Source organism: Neolamprologus brichardi, chromosome 3, assembly GCF_056152115.1.
Source record: "Neolamprologus brichardi isolate AB-2024 chromosome 3, ASM5615211v1, whole genome shotgun sequence".
Classification (NCBI taxonomy): domain Eukaryota; kingdom Metazoa; phylum Chordata; class Actinopteri; order Cichliformes; family Cichlidae; genus Neolamprologus; species Neolamprologus brichardi.
In genome coordinates, this window is record NC_142106.1 from 48608038 (window position 1) to 48630763 (window position 22726).

Sequence of the window (22726 nt, forward strand, 5' to 3'; positions counted from 1 at the left end):
GGGGTGTATTAAAAGACCCAAAGCAGCTGCCCATTAATGAGGGCACATTAACGACATTGCTTTTGGCTGTTTTCACCAATGTCTTGTTCTGCTGGCTCAGGCCACCTACAACACACCAGGGCCAGTGCTGCTGGCCGAGGCTAACTACACCACACCAGGCCCTGTGCTGGTTCCTGAGGCCATCTTCAAAAATCCAGGGCCTGTGCTGCTGGATAAATGCTAAACTGAGTCTTTGGCTTAGGGTATTAGGCAAGCATGCAGGTAGGGTTGTAGGATTGTGTTCGTAACTTCAGGTACTGGCCACCTCATCACTTGATTCCATAAATTGATACATTGTGCTGTGGGCAGCAGCTTACGGCCATACCACCCTGAGCACGCCTGACCTCGTCTGATCTCGGAAGCTAAGCAGGGCTAGGCTTGGTTAGTACTTGGATGGGAGACTGCCTGGGAATGCCTGGTGCTGTAAGCCTTTCATTTTCATGTCATTGAACTGCTTTTGATCCAGAGAAGGGGTGTATTAAAAGACCCAAAGCAGCTGCCCATTAATGAGGGCACATTAACGACATTGCTTTTGGCTGTTTTCACCAATGTCTTGTTCTGCTGGCTGAGGCCACCTACAACACACCAGGGCCAGTGCTGCTGCCCAAGGCTAACTACACCACACCAGGCCCTGTGCTGGTTCCTGAGACCATCTTCAAAAATCCAGGGCCTGTGCTGCTGGATAAATGCTAAACTGAGTCTTTGGCTTAGGGTATTAGGCAAGCATGCAGGTAGGGTTATAGGATTGTGTTCGTAACTTCAGGTACTGGCCACCTCATCACTTGATTCCATAAATTGACACATTGTGCTGTGAGCAGCAGCTTACGGCCATACCACCCTGAGCATGCCTGACCTCGTCTGATCTCGGAAGCTAAGCAGGGCTGGGCTTGGTTAGTACTTGGATGGGAGACTGCCTGGCAATACCTGGTGCTGTAAGCCTTTCATTTTCATGTCATTGAACTGCTTTTGATCCAGAGAAGGGGTGTATAAAAAGACCCAAAGCAGATGCCCATTAATGAGGGCACATTATCAACATTGCTTTTGGCTGTTTTCACCAATGTCTTGTTCTGCTGGCTGAGGCCACATACAACACACCAGGGCCAGTGCTGCTGGCCGAGGCTAACTACACCACACCAGGCCCTGTGCTGGTTCCTGACGCCATCTTCAAAAATCCAGGGCCTGTGCTGCTGGATAAATGCTAAATTGAGCCTTTGGCTTAGGGTATTAGGCAAGCATGCAGGTAGGGTTATAGGATTGTGTTCGTAACTTCAGGTACTGGCCACCTCATCACTTGATTCCATAAATTGACACATTGTGCTGTGGGCAGCAGCTTACGGCCATACCACCCTGAGCACGCCTGACCTCGTCTGATCTCGGAAGCTAAGCAGGGCTTGGCTTGGTTAGTACTTGGATGGGAGACTGCCTGGGAATACCTGGTCCTGTAAGCCTTTCATTTTCATGTCATTGAACTGCTTTTGATCCAGAGAAGGGGTGTATTAAAAGACCCAAAGCAGCTGCCCATTAATGAGGGCACATTAACGACATTGCTTTTGGCTGTTTTCACCAATGTCTTGTTCTGCTGCCTGGGGCCACCTACAACACACCAGGGCCAGTGCTGCTGGCCGAGGCTAACTACACCACACCAGGCCCTGTGCTGGTTCCTGAGGCCATCTTCAAAAATCCAGGGCCTGTGCTGCTGGATAAATGCTAAACTGAGTCTTTGGCTTAGGGTATTAGGCAAGCATGCAGGTAGGGTTATAGGATTGTGTTCGTAACTTCAGGTACTGGCCACCTCATCACTTGATTCCATAAATTGACACATTGTGCTGTGGGCAGCAGCTTACGGCCATACCACCCTGAGTACGCCTGACCTCGTCTGATCTCGGAAGCTAAGCAGGGCTTGGCTTGGTTAGTACTTGGATGGGAGACTGCCTGGGAATACCTGGTCCTGTAAGCCTTTCATTTTCATGTCATTGAACTGCTTTTGATCCAGAGAAGGGGTGTATTAAAAGACCCAAAGCAGCTGCCCATTAATGAGGGCACATTAACGACATTGCTTTTGGCTGTTTTCACCAATGTCTTGTTCTGCTGGCTGAGGCCACCTACAACACACCAGGGCCAGTGCTGCTGGCCGAGGCTAACTACACCACACCAGGCCCTGTGCTGGTTCCTGAGGTCATCTTCAAAAATCCAGGGCCTGTGCTGCTGGATAAATGCTAAACTGAGTTTTTGGCTTAGGGTATTAGGCAAGCATGCAGGTAGGGTTATAGGATTGTGTTCGTAACTTCAGGTACTTGCCACCTCATCACTTGATTCCATAAATTGACACATTGTGCTGTGGGCAGCAGCTTACGGCCATACCACCCTGAGCACGCCTGACCTCGTCTGATCTCGGAAGCTAAGCAGGGCTGGGCTTGGTTAGTACTTGGATGGGAGACTGCCTGGGAATACCTGGTGCTGTAAGCCTTTCATTTTCATGTCATTGAACTGCTTTTGATCCAGAGAAGGGGTGTATTAAAAGACCCAAAGCAGCTGCCCATTAATGAGGGCACATTAACGACATTGCTTTAGGCTGTTTTCACCAATGTCTTGTTCTGCTGGCTGAGGCCACCTACAACACACCAGGGCCAGTGCTGCTGGCCGAGGCTAACTACACCACACCAGGCCCTGTGCTGGTTCCTGAGGCCATCTTCAAAAATCCAGGGCCCGTGCTGCTGGATAAATGCTAAACTGAGTCTTTGGGTTAGGGTATTAGGCAAGCATGCAGGTAGGGTTATAGGATTGTGTTCGTAACTTCAGGTACTGGCCACCTCATCACTTGATTAAATAAATTGACACATTGTGCTGTGGGCAGCAGCTTACGGCCATACCACCCTGAGCATGCCTGACCTCGACTGATCTCGGAAGCTAAGCCGGGCTGGGCTTGGTTAGTACTTGGATGGGAGACTGCCTGGGAAGACCTGGTGCTGTAAGCCTTTCATTTTCATGTCATTGAACTGCTTTTGATCCAGAGAAGGGGTGTATTACAGTTTTTTCTGATTGCTTAAGCACATTTTTTGTAACTATTGGCTATTTTTGCAAAATTCTACACACAAATAAGAAAACCTGTCACCCAATTATCAAAACATTGTAGTTCTCTTGCAAAAGCGAACACAGCTAGATTAACTCTTCACACCTTCGTAAAAATGGTGTTTTCGTATCAAACAGTACACACAAGCCATCATCTACTAAGCACACAATGCGCCAACTGCACACTCATGGTATGAATACAAAACACATCTGGCTTTTGCTTTCTCTGTGCACAAGCTAGGCCATGTCAGTTTGAGCTCATACTTTTGTCATAGGTCTGTAAACATGAAGGGATCCAAACTTCAAGTACTGGTGTTTATTTACACACATCAAAACAAACACAAGTGTTTATTTCCAAGTATAGGATTATTTGCAGTCGCCATGTTGATTATATGGGTTTCTTGGTCTGCAGTGAACATGCGTCCTCTGCCCCCAGCATCTGGTCATCTAGCAATTCTGTAAAGTAACAATTTCAGTATTTTTACATCTATGGTATTGTTGTGTTTCTCATTAGCATATGGCAGTGCTACAAATCTTAGTGCAAAGTGACTGTACTAACCGATTCTCATTTCAAAATGTCCTTATGATGCTTGCTACAGTGTAGCGGCTCGAGTTAGGCTGAACCCGTCGGCCAGCTTCCCTCAGGGTCATTCCACGGTTGATTACATGGTCCACTATTGTAGCTCTGATGTCATCAGCAATTCTATTTCTTACTCTTCTAACCCTTCCTCTCCCCCCTCCTCGTCCTCTCCCCCCTCGTCGTCCTCCTCTTGTTCCTCCTTGTCCTTGTCGTCCTCTTCATCCTACTTCTTCACCTCCACGTCCTCTTCCTCGGCCTCCTCTACTTCTCACTCTTCCTGCTCCCTCAATTGTACTCCACACACAGAGCTTACCTGTATTATAGTGCTTGGGCTGATTGCAAAGTGAACTAATTATCTAAAAAAGTTTTTACATGTGACAGTGTGCCAGACAGTTGGCAAAATAGTGTAAATAATAGCCATAAATGTGTATAGTTTTGCTAGGAGTGTGTTGATCATTTGGAAATTGAGTGTAAAGCAGTGAGTTGTGTTTACAGTTCTGCAAAAAGAGTGCTGTGCAGTGGATTGTAGCTACAGGTTTGCAAAGTGTGTGTTACAAAATGGCAAACTGAGTGCAAAGCAGTGTTTGTGCTTTTAGTTTTGCAAACTCAGTGAGTGGTTTTGCTATAAGTATTAATAGTTTTAGAAATTGTGCTATAAGAATCACAGTTAGTGTTTAAGCATTCAGAAAAAACTGTAAAAGACCCAAAGCAGCTGCCCATTAATGAGCGCACATTAACGACATTGCTTTTGGCTGTTTTCACCAATGTCTTGTTCTGCTGGCTGAGGCCACCTACAACACACCAGGGCCAGTGCTGCTGGCCGAGGCTAACTACACCACACCAGGCCCTGTGCTGGTTCCTGAGGCCATCTTCAAAAATCCAGGGCCTGTGCTGCTGGATAAATGCTAAACTGAGTCTTTGGGTTAGGGTATTAGGCAAGCATGCAGGTAGGGTTATATACGGTGGCCCTGAAGTGCAAATCACACCAACAAATTGCTAAACACAACAACAAAATTGAGAGGCCCTGAAGTGCAAATCACACCAACAAATTGCTAAACACAACAACAAAATTGAGAAACACAAAAACAAATGGAGAATCACAAAACAAAATTGAGAAGCACAAAAACAAAATTGAGAAGCACAAAAACAAAACTGAGAATCACAAAATCAAATTAAGAAGCACAAAAACAAAACTGAGAATCACAAAATCAAATTAAGAAGCACAAAAACAAAATTGAGAAGCACAAAAACAAAACTGAGAATCACAAAATCAAATTAAGAAGCACAAAAACAAAACTGAGAATCACAAAATCAAATTAAGAAGCACAAAAACAAAAGAAGAATCACAAAAACAAAATGAGAAGCCCAATTTCATTAAGAAAACCGGAAAGGGTAGGTACCAGTCGGCAACAGGAGACATCACTGATTGGACGTCCGCGCTGTTCATCTTTGGAACCGGAAGTTACTCTGCCTGTAGCGCATTTTTTTCAAACATGAACATTAGCGGTGACCCAAACATAGCTGTCGCTATTCGAGAATATTTTGATTCAGGACATACATACGAGGTGATACTGGATATGCTCAAGTGTAATCGTGACATTTCAATTAGTATGCGTACACTGAAAACGCATTTAAAAGAATCTGGACTGTACAGACGAGGCAACTATTCTCCACTTCCTGAGGTGAGGCGTGCCATTTTGTCCGAGCTTCGAGGACCAGGACAATTGTTTGGATATCGGACCATGTGGCAAGTTCTCAAACAAAAACACAAGCTGCGTGTCAAGCGTGATGTAGTTATGAGGCTGTTGAGACAACTAAATCCTCAAGGAATCGCTCTGAGAACTCGAAGGAGGTTCACAAGACGCACGTATCACTCCATGGGGCCCAATTACATATGGCATGTAGATGGCTATGATAAACTGAAACCCTTTGGCTTGGCCCTGTCAGAATGTATAGATGGCTTTTCAAGAAGACTGATGTGGCTTGTGTGTGGAGCAACAAACAACAACCCGGCTGTTATAGCTCACAATTATATAAACTGTGTAAAGAGTCTTGGTGTGATACCAATGAGATTACGAACAGACTTCGGGACTGAGAATGGGACTATGGCAGCAATACAGTGTACCCTCCGTCACGCGCACACGGACTATTATGCTGGATCGTCAAGCCACAGTTATGGATCATCTACTGGGAATCAGCGCATCGAGTCATGGTGGTCTTATTTCAGAAGAGGAAGGTGGGTACATTTGTGTCTGGTAGGTGTAAGCTACAGTGAAAGCTGATCAGATCGTTTTTTTTTTTTTTTACATGCATTTAAGAAAATAGAGTAGCGTCCTGCTGGACGTGTTGAAAAGTTGGATGAGATAGACGTTAACAGCCGTCACTTTATTGCAGGAACTCAAAATGGTCACTGTCAGCTGTTGTGCCGAAATGATCATGCTTGCCTAGATTTAACGACGCCAATACAAAATGAAAAACTCAGACCAAACTCTCCACTCCTCACAATCAACACACAGAACAGAGTGAAAAGAATACAGCATTTTTAACAAGAACATTACTGCAGGGTCGCTACAATATTTATGGAAAACTAATATGCATTACTTTGTTTGACATCCATTTGTGGCATGTTTTAAATGGGACCAAAATGTAACAAACCCTATAAAATGACCAAGAACAAAGCTAAATTGATTCTTAAATATTAATTATATACCCAGGTCTCAGTTTTGGATGAACCTTTTTGGAGACCTAAGAGACTCTGGAAACTTAAATGGAAGCCACGAACACCAATGCTTGCTGAGATTCTGCTTCAGAGGGGTTCTACAGAAAGACCTGGATGAATGCAAAGACCTCTGGAACAAACACAGGATCCGGCCAAGCAGACTTGCATCGTGTCCAGGGGGGATTCCAAACGAACTCTATCTCTTGCCTCACAGGTATTTGAGTTCTTAACAAAATGAATTAACCTTTTGCATCAAACTAAATGCAAGGTGTTGTTATTGCTTAAGTTGGTTAATATATATTCATAATTTTACACATAAGTATGATAGAGCAGTTTATAACATTTCACTGCATGCGTTGATTTATATAGTTCCATATTGTCAGCAAAAAATCCTTCACTGTTCTATTTTCATTTTGCAGATATGGTTCAAGAGACTGTGGATTTGCTGTTGAGGAGAGGGAACTGGATGTGTTTCCCGAGGAGGGGCTACCGGTTGGATTGAGTGGTGATCCAAACATTGAGGAATATTTACAACAGGCTGTACAACAAAACACACTGCAGCAGCCACAAGACTGGGAATCGGCCACAGAACTGTATTTGGCCCTGAAGGACATAGCTGGGTTTTAGATACCAACTGAACTTCAGTTTGTAATGACATTTGTCAGAGTTACTCTGACGAAGACACACACGGTGTCGAAACGTTAGTTTCTTTCCTTTTTTTGCACCTAATAAAACCTTTGGACTTACTTGAGTGCTCCAGCCCTTCTGTTTTTCCTTCATTTTTTAATGTTAGTAGTGTTTCCTTTCCCTCTTGCTAAATTGAATATAATATTGTTCATAATATACAGCAACTGGCATGGATTTAAATATTAACATTTAACCACAAGGAAACATTTAAAATTTTCTTTAATAAAACCATTTACAAATAGTGTCCAGCATTTCTGTCACTTTTCCAACATACAATATTCAGAAAAAACAACTAAAACAACTAAATGTTTAACAATATGGAAGTTGCTTGTCACATGAATGTGTTAAGTAGTGTGCCAACGGCAGCTGAACCTAACAGGGTAACTCAGTAACTGTAACTTGATGACCTTGCTGATTTAAGAACATCCAAATCCTGGAGCATTTTGAATTCCAAAGTCCATGTTGGCCTTAAAGATGCTGTATGAGTCACAGATGGGTAGCTTCAGAGTATTTGCACAGGTGTTTGCAACTGGAAAAGGCGAATCACTTAAAAACTGGATGCATGGTGGTGGTGTCATTCCTGCCGGTGGAACTGCCGTCAGCCCTGTGGCAAACATCATCAAATCTTCCAGGCACACTGCTGTTGCCTTCTCTGAAAGAAGAAAGTAAACACTGTAGTACATTACAGAAAATTAAATTCCTTACCTCTCCTTTCATAAAACTATAAACAAATAAAAACGGCCATTCAAACCTTCACAATCAAGGAGATAATCTGCCCAAAAGCCAAGTGTTAGGACCTCCTTATGCCGCTTGTTGCTTCCTGCTGGGCTGAGATCTGGTCTGAACATGCTCTCCAGTTCTGAAGCAGTCAGGGCCTTGGCAGAGAAGCATAGGAGTGGGGCCAGCACACTGGAATGTTGTTGCAGTGCACTTAAAAAATTCAGACTTTCCAGTCCATCTTTAAATCTGCAAAGGATAGACAAATAACTAATAATTGGTTTATAGCTATAACTATTGCAGTCTTCTAAATTGTGTTTAAATGTCTTTACCTACTAGATCTTTCATTATAAATTTGGACAGATTTCAAATGCATAGAATCACTCATACACAAAAACAATCCATAGTGCTCAGAAATTAACTGTGACAGCAAAAAAAGAAGAGCTCATTGGGATTTCAGCATTTAAAAAAAAATAGTGCTTTCACACTGGAATAAACAAGTGTGTCAAACAAGGGCTCACCTCTTTTTATAAATAACTGAAAAATTAATCATGTTGCATGACTATGATTATTATGGGTCATTGTGAACAATAAATGTATACTAAATTAGAGTTCTAGTGTCAAAAGGTTAATAGCGTGCAACAGTGGCTCAGGAATTAACTTGTTGTTCATCAGATCACACGGATGCTACTAAATCAGTTTTTTCATATACATCTGAAGGTCTGAAAATGTCAGTGGCTGCTGTGATGAGCAACTGGCCATCCTGAATTTAAAAGGAGTAATGAGTTTACCGTTGAATGAGACTTTGGTTTCTTTCAAGGATGTACCATCTGAGGTACTCCTCCACAAATGCTTGTTTCTCACAAGGCTTGACGTTTCTGAGGCATCCAGCAGTTTGGAAGATTGTGCTGTTTTGCAAAATAAGATTATGCAAAGACTCCTCTGATTCAGCTTTCAGGACCTATAAAAAAAAAAAAAAGGTTTACTGTAAGAAAAACAAAAATATAATTTTCACTACTTTTATGATTCATTCAAACATTGGATTAAAAAAATAATCAATTTGTTATTTCACTTGTGTTGTTGGGAGGTGGAAATCTGTCCTTTCAGATTACAGAATCTACCTTGAACCTACTTTCAAGATATGATCCAACCCGGATAACTTTTATCCTGATTAAATCTTTTAAACTGGCCCCAAGTGTCTTCTAAGTAAACCCATTCCCTGAGCCTAGGTAATTTTCTACCTGATGTAGAACTTTTGTGATCTCCTCATCTTGCACATCTTCTACAGTGGCGCTGAAACTCTGATTCCCTGTGATGTGGTTGACCAGGTTCTTGGAGAGGAAATGTGGTGCTGGTCCCCCATGCACAATGGATACAGCGATCATCTTTCCTGCTAAAAAGTACTCATCTTGCCTGGCAGCTGTTATACAGGGCACATAATTATCATGGTTAATTGCTATTAAATATGCTAATGAAAAAAATAAGCCAATTTTTATTAAAATTTCCATTGTAATAATTACGGAGAAAACATCCACCTCTTGAATTATATACAAGATAACGGCTCTCTGGAGGTCCATCAAAGATGGGGCGATTTCTCAGACTGCCCATAAGAAGTGTGAGGAATTCACGCCTCGGGCCACCTGTATCCAAACCTTCTTCAAAGCTGCCAGCATCATCATTAAACTTGATGAACATGTCGTAGTTGTCAGAGTATGTGCTGCGTCGAAATCCTCTAACAGCTCCATCCCATACAGCTGACCTTGATATATTGAACCTGCTGACCTTCTTGTGGTCAAGTTCCAGTGCCAAATTTGCAATAATTTCATGTGCCTGCAAATTGGTGTCTCTAAAAAAAAAAAGGGAAACTTATTTTTTAAAGGTGTATATACTTCTCTCATGATTGCATGATGTCTTGTACAGAACAAGATGGCGGTTAATTGGATTCAAATGTTTAAATTACTAACACAGGTTCTTCTGGGGGCTCAGCTTTGGCTTCGTTAGGAGTAGGATCTTCATCATCAATCACAATCGGTTCAAACAGCTGTGTGTAGTTTCTGCAGAGTGAAAACATGTACACAAAGTGTAGATGCAAAAAGACAAATGCATAAACATGCAGTTCCAGTTTTATAGAACGATTCTACTATTTTTTTTTTCTGAAGAATCTAATGTAAAAGAGTCAAACTACATACATTTATAATAATTGTGTGTATGTATTTTGTGAAACCCTCTGGAATAATTACTCAAGATACAACGCACCTGTAACAGGAGCTCTCGACAGTGAGGCATTCAGTAGTGCCTGTATCGTTTTCTTCTTCCAAATCTATGACCTGGAAATACAGAAATGAGCATGAATGAAAATTCATATTTGACCAATTGATAATTATTTTAATATAGGGAGCCTAAGTCTCCTCCCCTTCTGGTCTGCTCATGGGTCCCTGAACAAAAGAAAAATGAATGGAAGTGAATGGAGCTATAAAAGTTATTTTCTGGTCTGCTTTGCCTTACTCTCTGAATCACACATATGTTGTACTTCAATTTAAATAATAAATAATTGTGTTTCGACTATGTCTGTAATGTAATTTGAGGTTTGTTAGCTTGTAAAAATTCGTCATTAAAATGACTACAAGTCAGATGTCACAAATATGACGTCGCCTCAGAAGCTTTTCTCCCCCAGCGTAGCTGCTAATTATCACATGGCCAGATTTATAGTGGTTTTCTCCACATCATCCTGGAAGAAGGATTCGAAGCTCGCTAAACAAAACTAAGCTTTTCCTCTTCTCTGTGTCTGGTTCGATGATGTCAATTTTGTGAGACGAACATTTACATTTCGCCACGTCTTTTCAAACAAAACCTAAAATAACCTTTGCCACCTGTCGCTTAAGCACTTTTTGGCATCAAAATGTGTTTATATACTTCACGGACATCATATTTTAAATCCATGGCACACAGCAAACGGGATCAGAAAATAATTTTTATTGGCTCATAGACTCCTATTTTTTTAGCAGTAGGGGACCCATGGTCCGGAAGTAGATGGATGTACCTTAGGTTCCCTATCCCAATAGATTATCTAAAGGTACAATAAGTAAGAATGAAATAAGAATAACATCCTGTGGTCAAATTTGTGTACTGCAGTCTATCTTTATAAACAAACGAGTGACTCTCCCTCCATGAGTTTCATGGCTACGGATCAGCGCCAGAAGATTCTAGATGACAAAGACGAGTCATACACAGTTTCAATGTAACCTTCTTTCCAACATGATTGAGACATTAGACTGCTTTGTGATTATTTCATGTAGTATGACTTATTGTACCTTTAAGGGGTGGATGTTATAATCTATTGATAGTATGAAAATTGAGGATGTGAAATGCATTGTATAATAACAATGAATAAGCAAACAGTGAATCGTTATCTAATTGCAAAGTAAAGGCGGTGGAGATTGTCTGCTGCACTGTTTTACAAATAAAAAAGTTTTTTACCTGTTGTACTTCATTAGCAAGCACAAGATCCCCAGCACCCTTCCTTAGAGAACAAAGAAAAGCATTATTGTTGTGTACTGTGAAAATATTAATTGACACTTTGAAAATATTTAAGCATCTTGATTAAGAAACAAGCAATACAAGTATTATGTAGTCCATGTTCCAAAAACCATATACAGAATGAATGACAAAAGTGTATATCTCATTAATACAAAGTGTAGGCAAAAAACAGTAAAAGATTACATGTTCTTAAAATATCACTTACTCATATTCTGCCGCTTTCTGTAAAGGACTGCTTTCATGTTGAAGTTCCCATGGCTGAAACAAACAAACAAACAAACAAACAAACAAACACACGCGAGCACGCACACACACACACAAAATGTATTTCACATATAACTATTACCTGTTTTACTGAACTGAGGCAAATGGTGGTGGCTAAACAACAAGAAAACTCTATAGAAAATTTTAAATTGTACTTACCAGTGTATCAGCAAGATCAAACTCAGAGGGCCTTTTAATAACAATCTCTGGGTCAGAGTCAGACAAGTCTAAATTTTCTCCAACTACAAAACATGAAAACAAATCAAGCTAAGCTAACTAAATTCATACTAATGTATGAAACTTTATTTGATCATCAATAATAGATTAATACGAAAGGCATAAAGTTAGCATTGAAAACTCATGACTCAGTAGATCCAAAAATGGCTGAATTTCATGTTTCCAGGAAGAAACATAACATATACAAGCTAATTTAGGGAGCAATGGTGGCAGAGGAGTTAAAAGCCCGCCCTGTAATCAAAAGGTTGAAGGTTTGAGCCCTGCTCAGTCTGTCGCAGTCGTTGTGTCCTTGGGCAAGACACTTCACCCTCCATGCCAGGTGGTGGTAGTGGGAGGGATAGGTGGCATCTGTGTACAGCAGCCTTGCTTCAGTCAGTGAATCCCAGGACAGTTGTGTCCACATTGTAGCTAATCACCAGCAGTGTGTGAATGTGTGTGGGTGAATGACTGGTTTTGTTGTGAAGTGTCTTGGGGGGGTTGTAGAACCCTAGAAGGTGCTATATCAAATACAGGCCATTCACCATTTTTATGTAGGTATGCTATTGACTTGGGTGCTTTATGCGTAATGTTATCATTTCACAATTTCAAAATTAGCAGTTGTTGAAACTAAGGGAATGTGTGTCAAAATCCAAACAAACATTAGCAGCTTACCATCTTCAAAGTCACTCTTCAAGCAGATGAAAACAGTGATTCTTTGATAAGGCTTGCCAACTTCAGCCTTATAAGCCTCAAGTGTAAATGGTCTTTGTGTTCCAGGGACAGTAATGACCTCAGTGCCATCCGGATACAGAAGAAGGAAAGGTCCATCTTTTAGATCTTTGTTAAAGTCCTTCATTTTTTTAACAGCTTGATTGAGCAGACTTGTGGCAGTAGCGTCAGGGTCTGTTGTTAGGAAAATAGTTTTTCCACGGTATGGCTTCAAACCACCCTTTTTAATGGTCATCAAGCTGACATTTATCTGTAAGGAAAAAGACATGAACAATGGGCCAAGTAGATACTAATATGACTCTAAGCAGATCTATTCAAACTTGAATATTTATTAACTGCAAAAGAGGGATCTTCCTGACAACCTAAATGTACAATTACTCGTAAACAATTGTTCTTATTCTGGATAGCTTTACTACACTGAACATTTTCTACACAACTCCCCTAAGGAATAACAAAAGAATGTCATTAGAAAATTAACCTCAACTTGTTTTCAGACTGAGCTAGCCAAACTACCTGAACCTTTCTTTTTTCCTTTTTCTTTAAGCCCTTCCTCCCTTCAGAAAACTTTTGCCTCTCTTCATTTTTCTTTTTTCTGTATTCTATGAAGGTGCTGAAGGTTGGAGTCGGGCAGTTTGAGGTAGTCTGTGATGCTAAAGGGAAACAAAGGAAAAATGTACTACAATGTCACACATTAAAGACATTAATTCATGTGACATTCCATTGTCCACACAACACGCAAATAAGGACAACACTGAATAATCTCACTAGAAAATTTCTACCAAGGAATGACAATGCAACTGATACTACTGACCAATACAATTCTACACCAGTAAGTTTTAATGTATAGACACATAATAGTGTTAGTTTCTAAAGTTAACCAAACATAATAAATGAACTAATTTATTATCGTTTCAGTTGTGGAAATGCTCAGAGGACTGTTCCACGAAGCAAGCTAATCCCAAAAGCCAGGCTCACTCTGAAAATCCAGGCTCGATTGCCCCAAATTCGGTTCCAGCAACGAGGCTAACCTGCAGTCTTTCTGCTCATTCATTATGCAATATGCTTGTGGACAAGTCTGGTCCGTGGCACCCTAGCTGCGAGGTTTGTTAACACTAGAACTGCCCTCAAACCTTCACTACTAGAAAGGTCTTGAGCAGTCATTTTGACAGCTGCGTGCATTTTCAAATGAGCCTCGATTTTCTGAGCTCGCTTAGTGGAACAGCCCTCTGGTCTGCTATGGTCTGGAAACAGCTAACGCTAGGCTAATAAATCAATTAATAACAAACATTTTATTATGCTTATTAACTTACTCAATGGGAGTGAAGTGTCTCCGATGCAAGATGCGTGATAAAGCCTCTCGCCACAGCCGCTGCAAAAGTTCGGTGACTCGTCAACCAGCTTTTTCCCACAGCTAGGACAAAACATTCCGCCGTTCTTCTTCAAACGAAATGCGCTACAGGCAGAGTAACTTCCGGTTCCAAAGACGAACAGCGCGGACATCCAATCAGTGATGTCTCCTGTTGCCGACTGGTACCTACCCTTTCCGGTTTTCTTAACGTAATTGTGTTTCTCAAATTGTTTTTGTGATTCTTCTTTTGTTTTTGTGCTTCTCAATTTTGTTTTTGTGCTTCTTAATTTGATTTTGTGATTCTCAGTTTTGTTTTTGTGCTTCTCAATTTTGTTTTTGTGCTTCTTAATTTGTTTTTGTGATTCTTATTTTGTTTTTGTGCTTCTCAATTTTGTTTTTGTGCTTCTTAATTTGATTTTGTGATTCTCAGTATTGTTTTTGTGCTTCTCAATTTTGTTTTGTGATTCTCCATTTGTTTTTGTGTTTCTCAATTTTGTTGTTGTGTTTAGCAATTTGTTGGTGTGATTTGCACTTCAGGGCCTCTCAATTTTGTTGTTGTGTTTAGCAATTTGTTGGTGTGATTTGCACTTCAGGGCCACCGTAGTTATAGGATTGTGTTCGTAACTTCAGGTACTGGCCACCTCATCACTTGATTCCATAAATTGACACATTGTGCTGTGGGCAGCAGCTTACGGCCATACCACCCTGAGCACGCCTGACCTCGTCTGATCTCGGAAGCTAAGCAGGGCTGGGGTTGGTTAGTGCTAGGATGGGAGACTGCCTGGGAATACCTGGTGCTGTAAGCCTTTCATTTTCATGTCATTGAACTGCTTTTGATCCAGAGAAGGGGTGTATTACAGTTTTTTCTGATTGCTTAAGCACATTTTTTGTAACTATTGGCTATTTTTGCAAAACTCTACACACAAATAAGAAAACCTGTCACCCAATTATCAAAACATTGTAGTTCTCTTGCAAAAGCGAACACAGCTAGATTAACTCTTCACACCTTCGTAAAAATGGTGATTTCGTATCAAACAGTACACACAAGCCATCATCTACTAAGCACACAATGCGCCAACTGCACACTGATGGTATGAATACAAAACACATCTGGCTTTTTCTTTCTCTGTGTACAGATGTCAATTTGAGGTCACACTTTTGTCATAGTGTCATGTAAACATACAAGGATCCAAACTTCAAGTATTGGTCTTTATTCACACTCATCAAAACCAAGACAAAGTCAGAACACAAAATAGGAATTTCACAAAAAAAAGGAAATAAAAAGACAATCAGCCTACATCATGTCGTCTTTCTGGGTCCGGCCACAAAATTTCGTCCACATCGCATGCGATATCCTCCAGTCCAAGGCACTGGGGAAAATATCTCCTTGAATGCCGTATCCAGGCCTGACATGATGCCTGGTCAATATCTCCACATGCCTCCTCCATTGCCTGTAAAAGGGCTACCTGTTGATGAGGATGATGGTCGTACACTTTCCAGCGCCAGGCAGAGAAGAACTCCTCGATGGGATTTACAGTTTTTTCTGATAGCTTAAGCACATTTTTTGTAACTATTGGCTATTTTTGCAAAACTCTACACACAAATAAGAAAACTCTTCACCCAATCAGCAAAACATTGTAGTTTTCTTGCAAAAGCGAATAACCCTTGCTTAACTCTCCACACCTTTGTAAAAATGGTATTTTCGTATCCAACAGTTAACACAAGCCATCATATTAATAAGCACACAATGCACCAACTAAACACTGATGGTATGAATAAAAAACACATCTGGCTTTTGCTTTCTCTGTGCACAAAGTAGGCTATGTCAGTTTGAGCTCATACTTTTGTCATAGGTCTGTAAACATGGAGGGATCCAAACTTCAAGTACTGGTGTTTATTTACACACATCAAAACAAACACAAGTGTTTATTCCCAAGTCCAAACAAAACAGTAATTTCACTGAGGAAAAAAAAGAAATCAGTCTACATCGTGTCGTCTCTCTGGGTCCGGCCACAAAATTTCGTCAACATCAAATGCAATGTCCTCGAGTCCAAGGCACCGGGGAAAATATCTCCTGGAATGGCGTATCCAGGCCCAACATGATGTCTGGTCAATATCCCCACATGCCTCCTCCATTGCCTGTAAAAGGGCTATGTGTTGATGGGGATGACAGTCATAGACCTTCCAGCACCAGGTAGAGAAGAACTCTTCAATTGGGTTCAAGAATGGAGAGTATGGCGGGAGGTTGAGTACAGTGAAGAGTGGGTGATCTGTAAACCAGTTGCGGACCGAAGCAGATCTATGGAAACTAACATTGTCCCATATGATGACGTATCTGGTCTGCTCTGGTCTCTGAACATTGGTGAGCATGTCAAAGGTGTCCAGGAATGTAATAATGTGTGCAGTGTTATATGGGCCCAGGGTTGCATGATGGTGAACAACACACATAGTTATGTTACCACCACATTGTCCTGGGACATTGATTATGGCACGGTGTCCAATAATGTTCCTGCCACGTCTCCTTGTCTTTGTGAGGTGGAAACCAGCCTCATCCACAAAAATCTGCTCATGACCCATGGCATCTGCCTCTAGCTCCATCACTCTCTAGACAAGACAAAACAAATTCAGCACAGCAGGCACATGCACGGCACTACAGTATGCACTTCCAAATTCAGTACCAATGATACTATAGCTTACCTGCACATAGTCATATCACAGCTGTTTTACACGTTCACTGTTTCTTTCAAAAGGTACTCTGTAGATTTGTTTCATTCGGATTCTGTTGCGGGCATCCTTATGATGCCTGCTACAGTGTAGCAGCTCAAGTTAGGCTGAACCCGTTGGCCAGCTTCCCTCAGGGTCATTCCATGGTTGATTACATGGTCCACTAATGTAGAGCTGATGTCATCAGTAATTCTATTTCTTACTCTTCTTACCCTTCCTCCTTCCCTTCCTCGTCCTCCTCTTGCTCCTCCTTGTCCTCTTCCTCTAACTTCCTCTAACCCTCTTGCTTCTTCACCTCCACGTCCTCTTCCTCCAACTTCTTCACCTCCACGTCCTCTCCCTCAGCCTCCTCTGATTCTCACTCTTCTCACTCTTACTGCTCCTTCCATTGTACTCCACATAGACAGCTTACCTGTGGCCTGTTTATAGTGCTTAGGCTGATTGCAAAGTGGACTAATTATCTAAAACAGTTTTCACATGTGAAAGTGTGCCAGACAGTTGGCAAAATAGTGTTAATGATAGCCATACATGTGTATAATTTTGCTAGGAGTGTGTTGGAAACTTGGTAATTGAGTGTAAGCAGTGAGTTGTGTTTAAAGTTCTGCAAAAAGAGTGTTGTGCACTGAATTGTGCCTACATACTTGCAAAGTGTGTGTTACAACATTGCAAACTGAGTGCAAAGAAGTGTTTGTGCTTTTAGTTTTGCAAACTCAGTGAGTGGTTTTGCTATAAGTATTAATAGTTTTAGGAATTGTGCTATAAGAATCACAGTTAGGGTTAAAGCCATCAGAAAAAACTATAACAGGATGAAACCTGAGGGAGGGGCAGCCATCTGCTACAAGTGGTTGAGGTTGTTAAGGTTCTGGGACTGGTCTCACTCAAGATGACAGACCATAGGACATTACTGCAGGATTTACTGATCTGTTGTTGTAACCCAGTAGAGAAAACCGCTTTTGTTGTTATTCTTTCTTGGTTTCTTTTTATTTGTATAAATGTATTTTCATTCTTTTATTTTGAAAAGCATCATTTATTTTGAAAATAGGAAGTGTGATCCTCCAGCAAACTTTATTTTTCTGTTGCCGAATCACAAGGGGTAAATGCTTTTTTTTCATTGGTTGAAAGTGGGTTTAGCCCCGTCTTCCAAAACACCAGACCATCGTTTCACATGAGCTAGGTCTTTTCGCACGTGGACGTAGATGAGACAGGCCACGGATAGCTCGTGCGGAATTTTCTAACATTTTGGTGAGTTGAGCCCATGGGTTTGAAAAATTAATAATGTGTTAGCCTGTTGCTAAAAGTTGTTTCTTCTGTTCATACCGATTCGCGAGTGGTAATTTGCTGTTTAAAAACGGTTGAAATGCTGTTTGTGGTAGAATTTGTTTAGCATACTTGAACGATGATTGGAAAAATCTATTATCTTGCTGGTTATACCTATTAATCACAATTTCATGGTTGAAAAGAGAACGAGAAATTCATTTGTTGTTTTACATGTGGTTAAAATAATTTCATGTACAACGAGAGATATATTCAAAGCATGCATGTAATGTATTACTGTGGTAATGTGAAAGAAATGTGAAAAGATAAAGAACTAAAGCTATAGCTGTGATACAAGAGAAGAAACGGAGCTGGCTGTGTGCAATAATGTTAATATTGTTGTGCAGGCTAGGTTTTTTTTCCTTGTTCGTGTGGAAGGAACTAAGATTTTGGATCCCGATGGATTCTCTCCGGATGGAGATGGCGAGCCTGAGCCCAGACTGAACTTTGCAGAGGAACTTACTCTTCTTCCTCGACGGAGACTCCCAAGTGGTAACACACAAACCACAAACGAAAGAGAAAAAGAACTAGACTAAGAACTTTTGACTTGACAAATGACCAAAGACAAAAAGACAATTGAATATTGAGCTCAAACAACTATTTTTGGGGTTATTTTTGTTTTGCCGGCTTATTCTTATTATTGTTATTGTTATTATTATCATTACTACTGTCAATGTGGAATTTGTGTCTTGTTTATTTCATTTTTGTGTAAATAATAACCGTTGCTGCTCAAATTCCTGTCTCCAGCCATTTCATTCTGTATTCGCCTCGCTTTCTATTGTAGCCCTGCCGAACCTAGCAACTGGTCTATAGTTTGGCTGTCCTAAACTACTTAAAGTGAGTCAGTGGTTACATTGTGTTTTATGGCTTTCATGGATCTCAGATCTTACCCAGCACTGTCCGTCATCATGTCCAAAACACCAAATGAGGGAATATTTTATAGAAGAGTGGTTGTTCATCCCTTCGTGCCACTTTTGGAGTCACTGTCGAGGTTTGGCAGTGTGGCAGGGAGGTGTGTGTTGTGGCTCAGCTGCAGAGGGAGAGGTGACGTGGATGGTTGAAGGGGCAGCACCAGGAGAAGCTGGAGAGGTGTCGGGACCAAAAAGGAGCAATATTGTGAGCAGCTGGCACGCTGCTGGAGCAATGCCTGGGAAATTTATATTGTACATTGAAAAGTAATAAACATGAAACCCAGAGCACGGTGTGTGAGAGTCTGTGTCATGTGTGTGTCTTGCATTTACACAGCAGAAAGATTGTGAAGTTAACATAACAAGCAGAGCTTTGACAGATTTCAGAATTATAATTCACTATTTTGGTTTCCTTTCTTAACCCACCACTCTTCCTTTTTCTCACTTCCTCTCATCACCTTCTTCATCTTTGGCATCTTGCGTTCTGTCTTCGCCGCCCATCGTTTAACCGAAATGTTCACAGGATTGGTCCCCACTTTTAAATGAGCTAGCAGTTCTGAATGGAAATATCAGTTTGCTCTTCACTTCTTAGCATACGCCTGTTTCACTGAGCTCTTTAAGCTGGCCGTGTGAGAGGAATTTGTTAATTGAGTTAAGCACTGGCTTTTGCTTTCTTTCTGGGTGTTGTCATGTTCATGTTGTATGCAGTTTAAAAAATAAAAACTGTGCAGAAGAAATCATATAAAGCAGGGGTGGGAAACTCCAGGCCTCGAGAGCCGGTGTCCTGCAGGTTTTAGATGTGTCCTTGATCCAACACAGGTGATTAAAATGGCTAAATTAGCTCCTCAACATGTCTTGAAGGCTGTATCCCAATTCAGGGTCTGCAGCCTTAAAGGGTGCATTTTAAGGCCGATTACGTCACAGCGGCACGCCGAAGGCTGTCCCAATTCAAAGGCTGATCGAAATGCGGCCCTCAGATGCGTCCGTTTGTGCGGGTGTCCGCTCTCCAGGCTCCGAAAGCCTTGCCAGCCCTTGTGATCGGGTGGCACCGCCCACCAGGCGTGTGAAACAAAGAAGAAAAAACCCGGACCGGGCCGCCTGGCCACCCTTTGTGCGGGTGTCCGCTCCCCAGGCTCCGAAAGCCTTGCCAGCCCTTGTGATCGGGTGGCACCGCCCACCAGGCGTGTGAAAGAAAGAAGAAAAAACCCGGACCTGGCCGCCTGGCCACCCTTTGTGCGGGTGTCCGCTCCCCAGGATCCGAAAGCCTTGCCAGCCCTTGTGATCGGGTGGCACCGCCCACCAGGCGTGTGAAAGAAAGAAGAAAAAACCCGGAACGGGCCGCCTGGCCACCCTTTGTGCGGGTGTCCGCTCCCCAGGCTCCGAAAGCCTTGCCAGCCCTTGTGCTCGGGTGGCACCGCCCACCAGGCGTGTGAAAGAAAGAAGAAAAAACCCGGACCGGGCCGCCTGGCCACCCTTTGTGCGGGTGTCCGCTCCCCAGGCTCCGAAAGCCTTGCCAGCCCTTGTGATCGGGTGGCACCGCCCACCAGGCGTGTGAAAGAAAGAAGAAAAAACCCGGACCGGGCCGCCTGGCCACCCTTTGTGCGGGTGTCCGCTCCCCAGGCTCCGAAAGCCTTGCCAGCCCTTGTGATCGGGTGGCACCGCCCACCAGGCGTGTGAAAGAAAGAAGAAAAAACCCGGACCGGGCCGCCTGGCCACCCTTTGTGCGGGTGTCCGCTCCCCAGGATCCGAAAGCCTTGCCAGCCCTTGTGATCGGGTGGCACCGCCCACCAGGCGTGTGAAAGAAAGAAGAAAAAACCCGGAACGGGCCGCCTGGCCACCCTTTGTGCGGGTGTCCGCTCCCCAGGCTCCGAAAGCCTTGCCAGCCCTTGTGCTCGGGTGGCACCGCCCACCAGGCGTGTGAAAGAAAGAAGAAAAAACCCGGACCGGGCCGCCTGGCCACCCTTTGTGCGGGTGTCCGCTCCCCAGGCTCCGAAAGCCTTGCCAGCCCTTGTGATCGGGTGGCACCGCCCACCAGGCGTGTGAAAGAAAGAAGAAAAAACCCGGACCGGGCCGCCTGGCCACCCTTTGTGCGGGTGTCCGCTCCCCAGGCTCCGAAAGCCTTGCCAGCCCTTGTGATCGGGTGGCACCGCCCACCAGGCGTGTGAAAGAAAGAAGAAAAAACCCGGACCGGGCCGCCTGGCCACCCTTTGTGCGGGTGTCCGCTCCCCAGGCTCCGAAAGACTTGCCAGCCCTTGTGATCGGGTGGCACCGCCCACCAGGCGTGTGAAACAAAGAAGAAAAAACCCGGACCGGGCCGCCTGGCCACACTTTGTGCGGGTGTCCGCTCCCCAGGCTCCGAAAGCCTTGCCAGGCCTTCTGATCGGGTGGCACCGCCCACCAGGCGTGTAAAAGAAAGAAGAAAAAACCCGGACCGGGCCGCCTGGCCACCCTTTGTGCGGGTGTCCGCTCCCCAGGCTCCGAAAGCCTTGCCAGCCCTTGTGATCGGGTGGCACCGCCCACCAGGCGTGTGAAAGAAAGAAGAAAAAACCCGGACCGGGCCGCCTGGCCACCCTTTGTGCGGGTGTCCGCTCCCCAGGCTCCGAAAGCCTTGCCAGCCCTTGTGATCGGTTGGCACCGCCCACCAGGCGTGTGAAACAAAGAAGAAAAAACCCGGACCGAGCCGCCTGGCCACCCTTTGTGCGGGTGTCCGCTCCCCAGGCTCCGAAAGCCTTGCCAGCCCTTGTGATCGGGTGGCACCGCCCACCAGGCGTGTGAAAGAAAGAAGAAAAAACCCGGACCGGGCCGCCTGGCCACCCTTTGTGCAGGTGTCCGCTCCCCAGGCTCCGAAAGCCTTGCCAGCCCTTGTGATCGGGTGGCACCGCCCACCAGGCGTGTGAAAGAAAGAAGAAAAAACCCGGACCGGGCCGCCTGGCCACCCTTTGTGCGGGTGTACGCTCCCCAGGCTCCGAAAACCTTGCCAGCCCTTGTGATCGGGTGGCACCGCCCACCAGGCGTGTGAAAGAAAGAAGAAAAAACCCGGACCGGGCCGCCTGGCCACCCTTTGTGCGGGTGTCCGCTCCCCAGGCTCCGAAAACCTTGCCAGCCCTTGTGATCGGGTGGCACCGCCCACCAGGCGTGTGAAAGAAAGAAGAAAAAACCCGGACCGGGCCGCCTGGCCACCCTTTGTGCGGGTGTCCGCTCCCCAGGCTCCGAAAGCCTTGCCAGACCTTGTGATCAGGTGGCACCGCCCACCAGGGGTCTGAAACAAAGAAGAAAAAACCCGGACCGGGCCGCCTGGCCACCCTTTGTGCGGGTGTCCGCTCCCCAGGCTCCGAAAACCTTGCCAGCCCTTGTGATCGGGTGGCACCGCCCACCAGGCGTGTGAAAGAAAGAAGAAAAAACCCGGACCGGGCCGCCTGGCCACCCTTTGTGCGGGTGTCCGCTCCCCAGGCTCCGAAAGCCTTGCCAGCCCTTGTGATCGGGTGGCACCGCCCACCAGGCGTGTGAAAGAAAGAAGAAAAAACCCGGACCGGGCCGCCTGGCCACCCTTTGTGCGGGTGTCCGCTCCCCAGGCTTCAAAAGCCTTGCCAGCCCTTGTGATCGGGTGGCACCGCCCACCAGGCGTGTGAAAGAAAGAAGAAAAAACCCGGACCGGGCCGCCTGGCCACCCTTTGTGCGGGTGTCCGCTCCCCAGGCTTCAAAAGCCTTGCCAGCCCTTGTGATCGGGTGGCACCGCCCACCTGGCGTCTGAAACAAAGAAGAAAAAACCCGGACCGGGCCGCCTGGCCACCCTTTGTGCGGGTGTCCGCTCCCCAGGCTCCGAAAGCCTTGCCAGCCCTTGTGATCGGGTGGCACCGCCCACCAGGCGTGTGAAA

General features: G+C 44.1%; 1 protein-coding gene, 1 non-coding gene and 6 pseudogenes across 2 annotated transcripts; 7 read left to right on the forward strand and 1 right to left on the reverse strand.

Annotated features, from left to right (window-relative positions):
• Positions 1–350: 350 nt before the first annotated feature.
• On the forward strand, positions 351–469 carry LOC148104939 (5S ribosomal RNA; annotated as a pseudogene).
• Positions 470–859: 390 nt separating this feature from the next.
• On the forward strand, positions 860–978 carry LOC148104940 (5S ribosomal RNA; annotated as a pseudogene).
• Positions 979–1368: 390 nt separating this feature from the next.
• Positions 1369–1487, forward strand: LOC148104941 (5S ribosomal RNA; annotated as a pseudogene).
• Positions 1488–1877: 390 nt separating this feature from the next.
• On the forward strand, positions 1878–1996 carry LOC148104942 (5S ribosomal RNA; annotated as a pseudogene).
• Positions 1997–2386: 390 nt separating this feature from the next.
• Positions 2387–2505, forward strand: LOC148104943 (5S ribosomal RNA). Its single transcript, XR_015718798.1, has one exon. It is a non-coding gene; the product is annotated as a 5S ribosomal RNA (ribosomal RNA).
• Positions 2506–2895: 390 nt separating this feature from the next.
• On the forward strand, positions 2896–3014 carry LOC148104944 (5S ribosomal RNA; annotated as a pseudogene).
• A 3973-nt stretch (positions 3015–6987) lies between these two features.
• On the reverse strand, positions 6988–14160 carry LOC148104945 (uncharacterized). The gene is made up of 13 exons (XM_087839425.1): positions 13868–14160; positions 13071–13207; positions 12501–12807; positions 11772–11854; positions 11554–11606; positions 11289–11331; positions 10068–10138; positions 9776–9865; positions 9347–9657; positions 9053–9231; positions 8603–8772; positions 7846–8060; positions 6988–7746 (listed from the first exon to the last, which is right to left on the reverse strand). The coding sequence occupies exons 1-13, from the start codon at positions 14055–14057 to the stop codon at positions 7511–7513; spliced, it is 2085 nt and encodes a 694-aa protein (XP_087695551.1). The 5' UTR covers positions 14058–14160; the 3' UTR covers positions 6988–7510.
• A 432-nt stretch (positions 14161–14592) lies between these two features.
• LOC148104946 (5S ribosomal RNA) lies at positions 14593–14711 on the forward strand (annotated as a pseudogene).
• The last annotated feature ends 8015 nt before the right edge of the window (positions 14712–22726 follow it).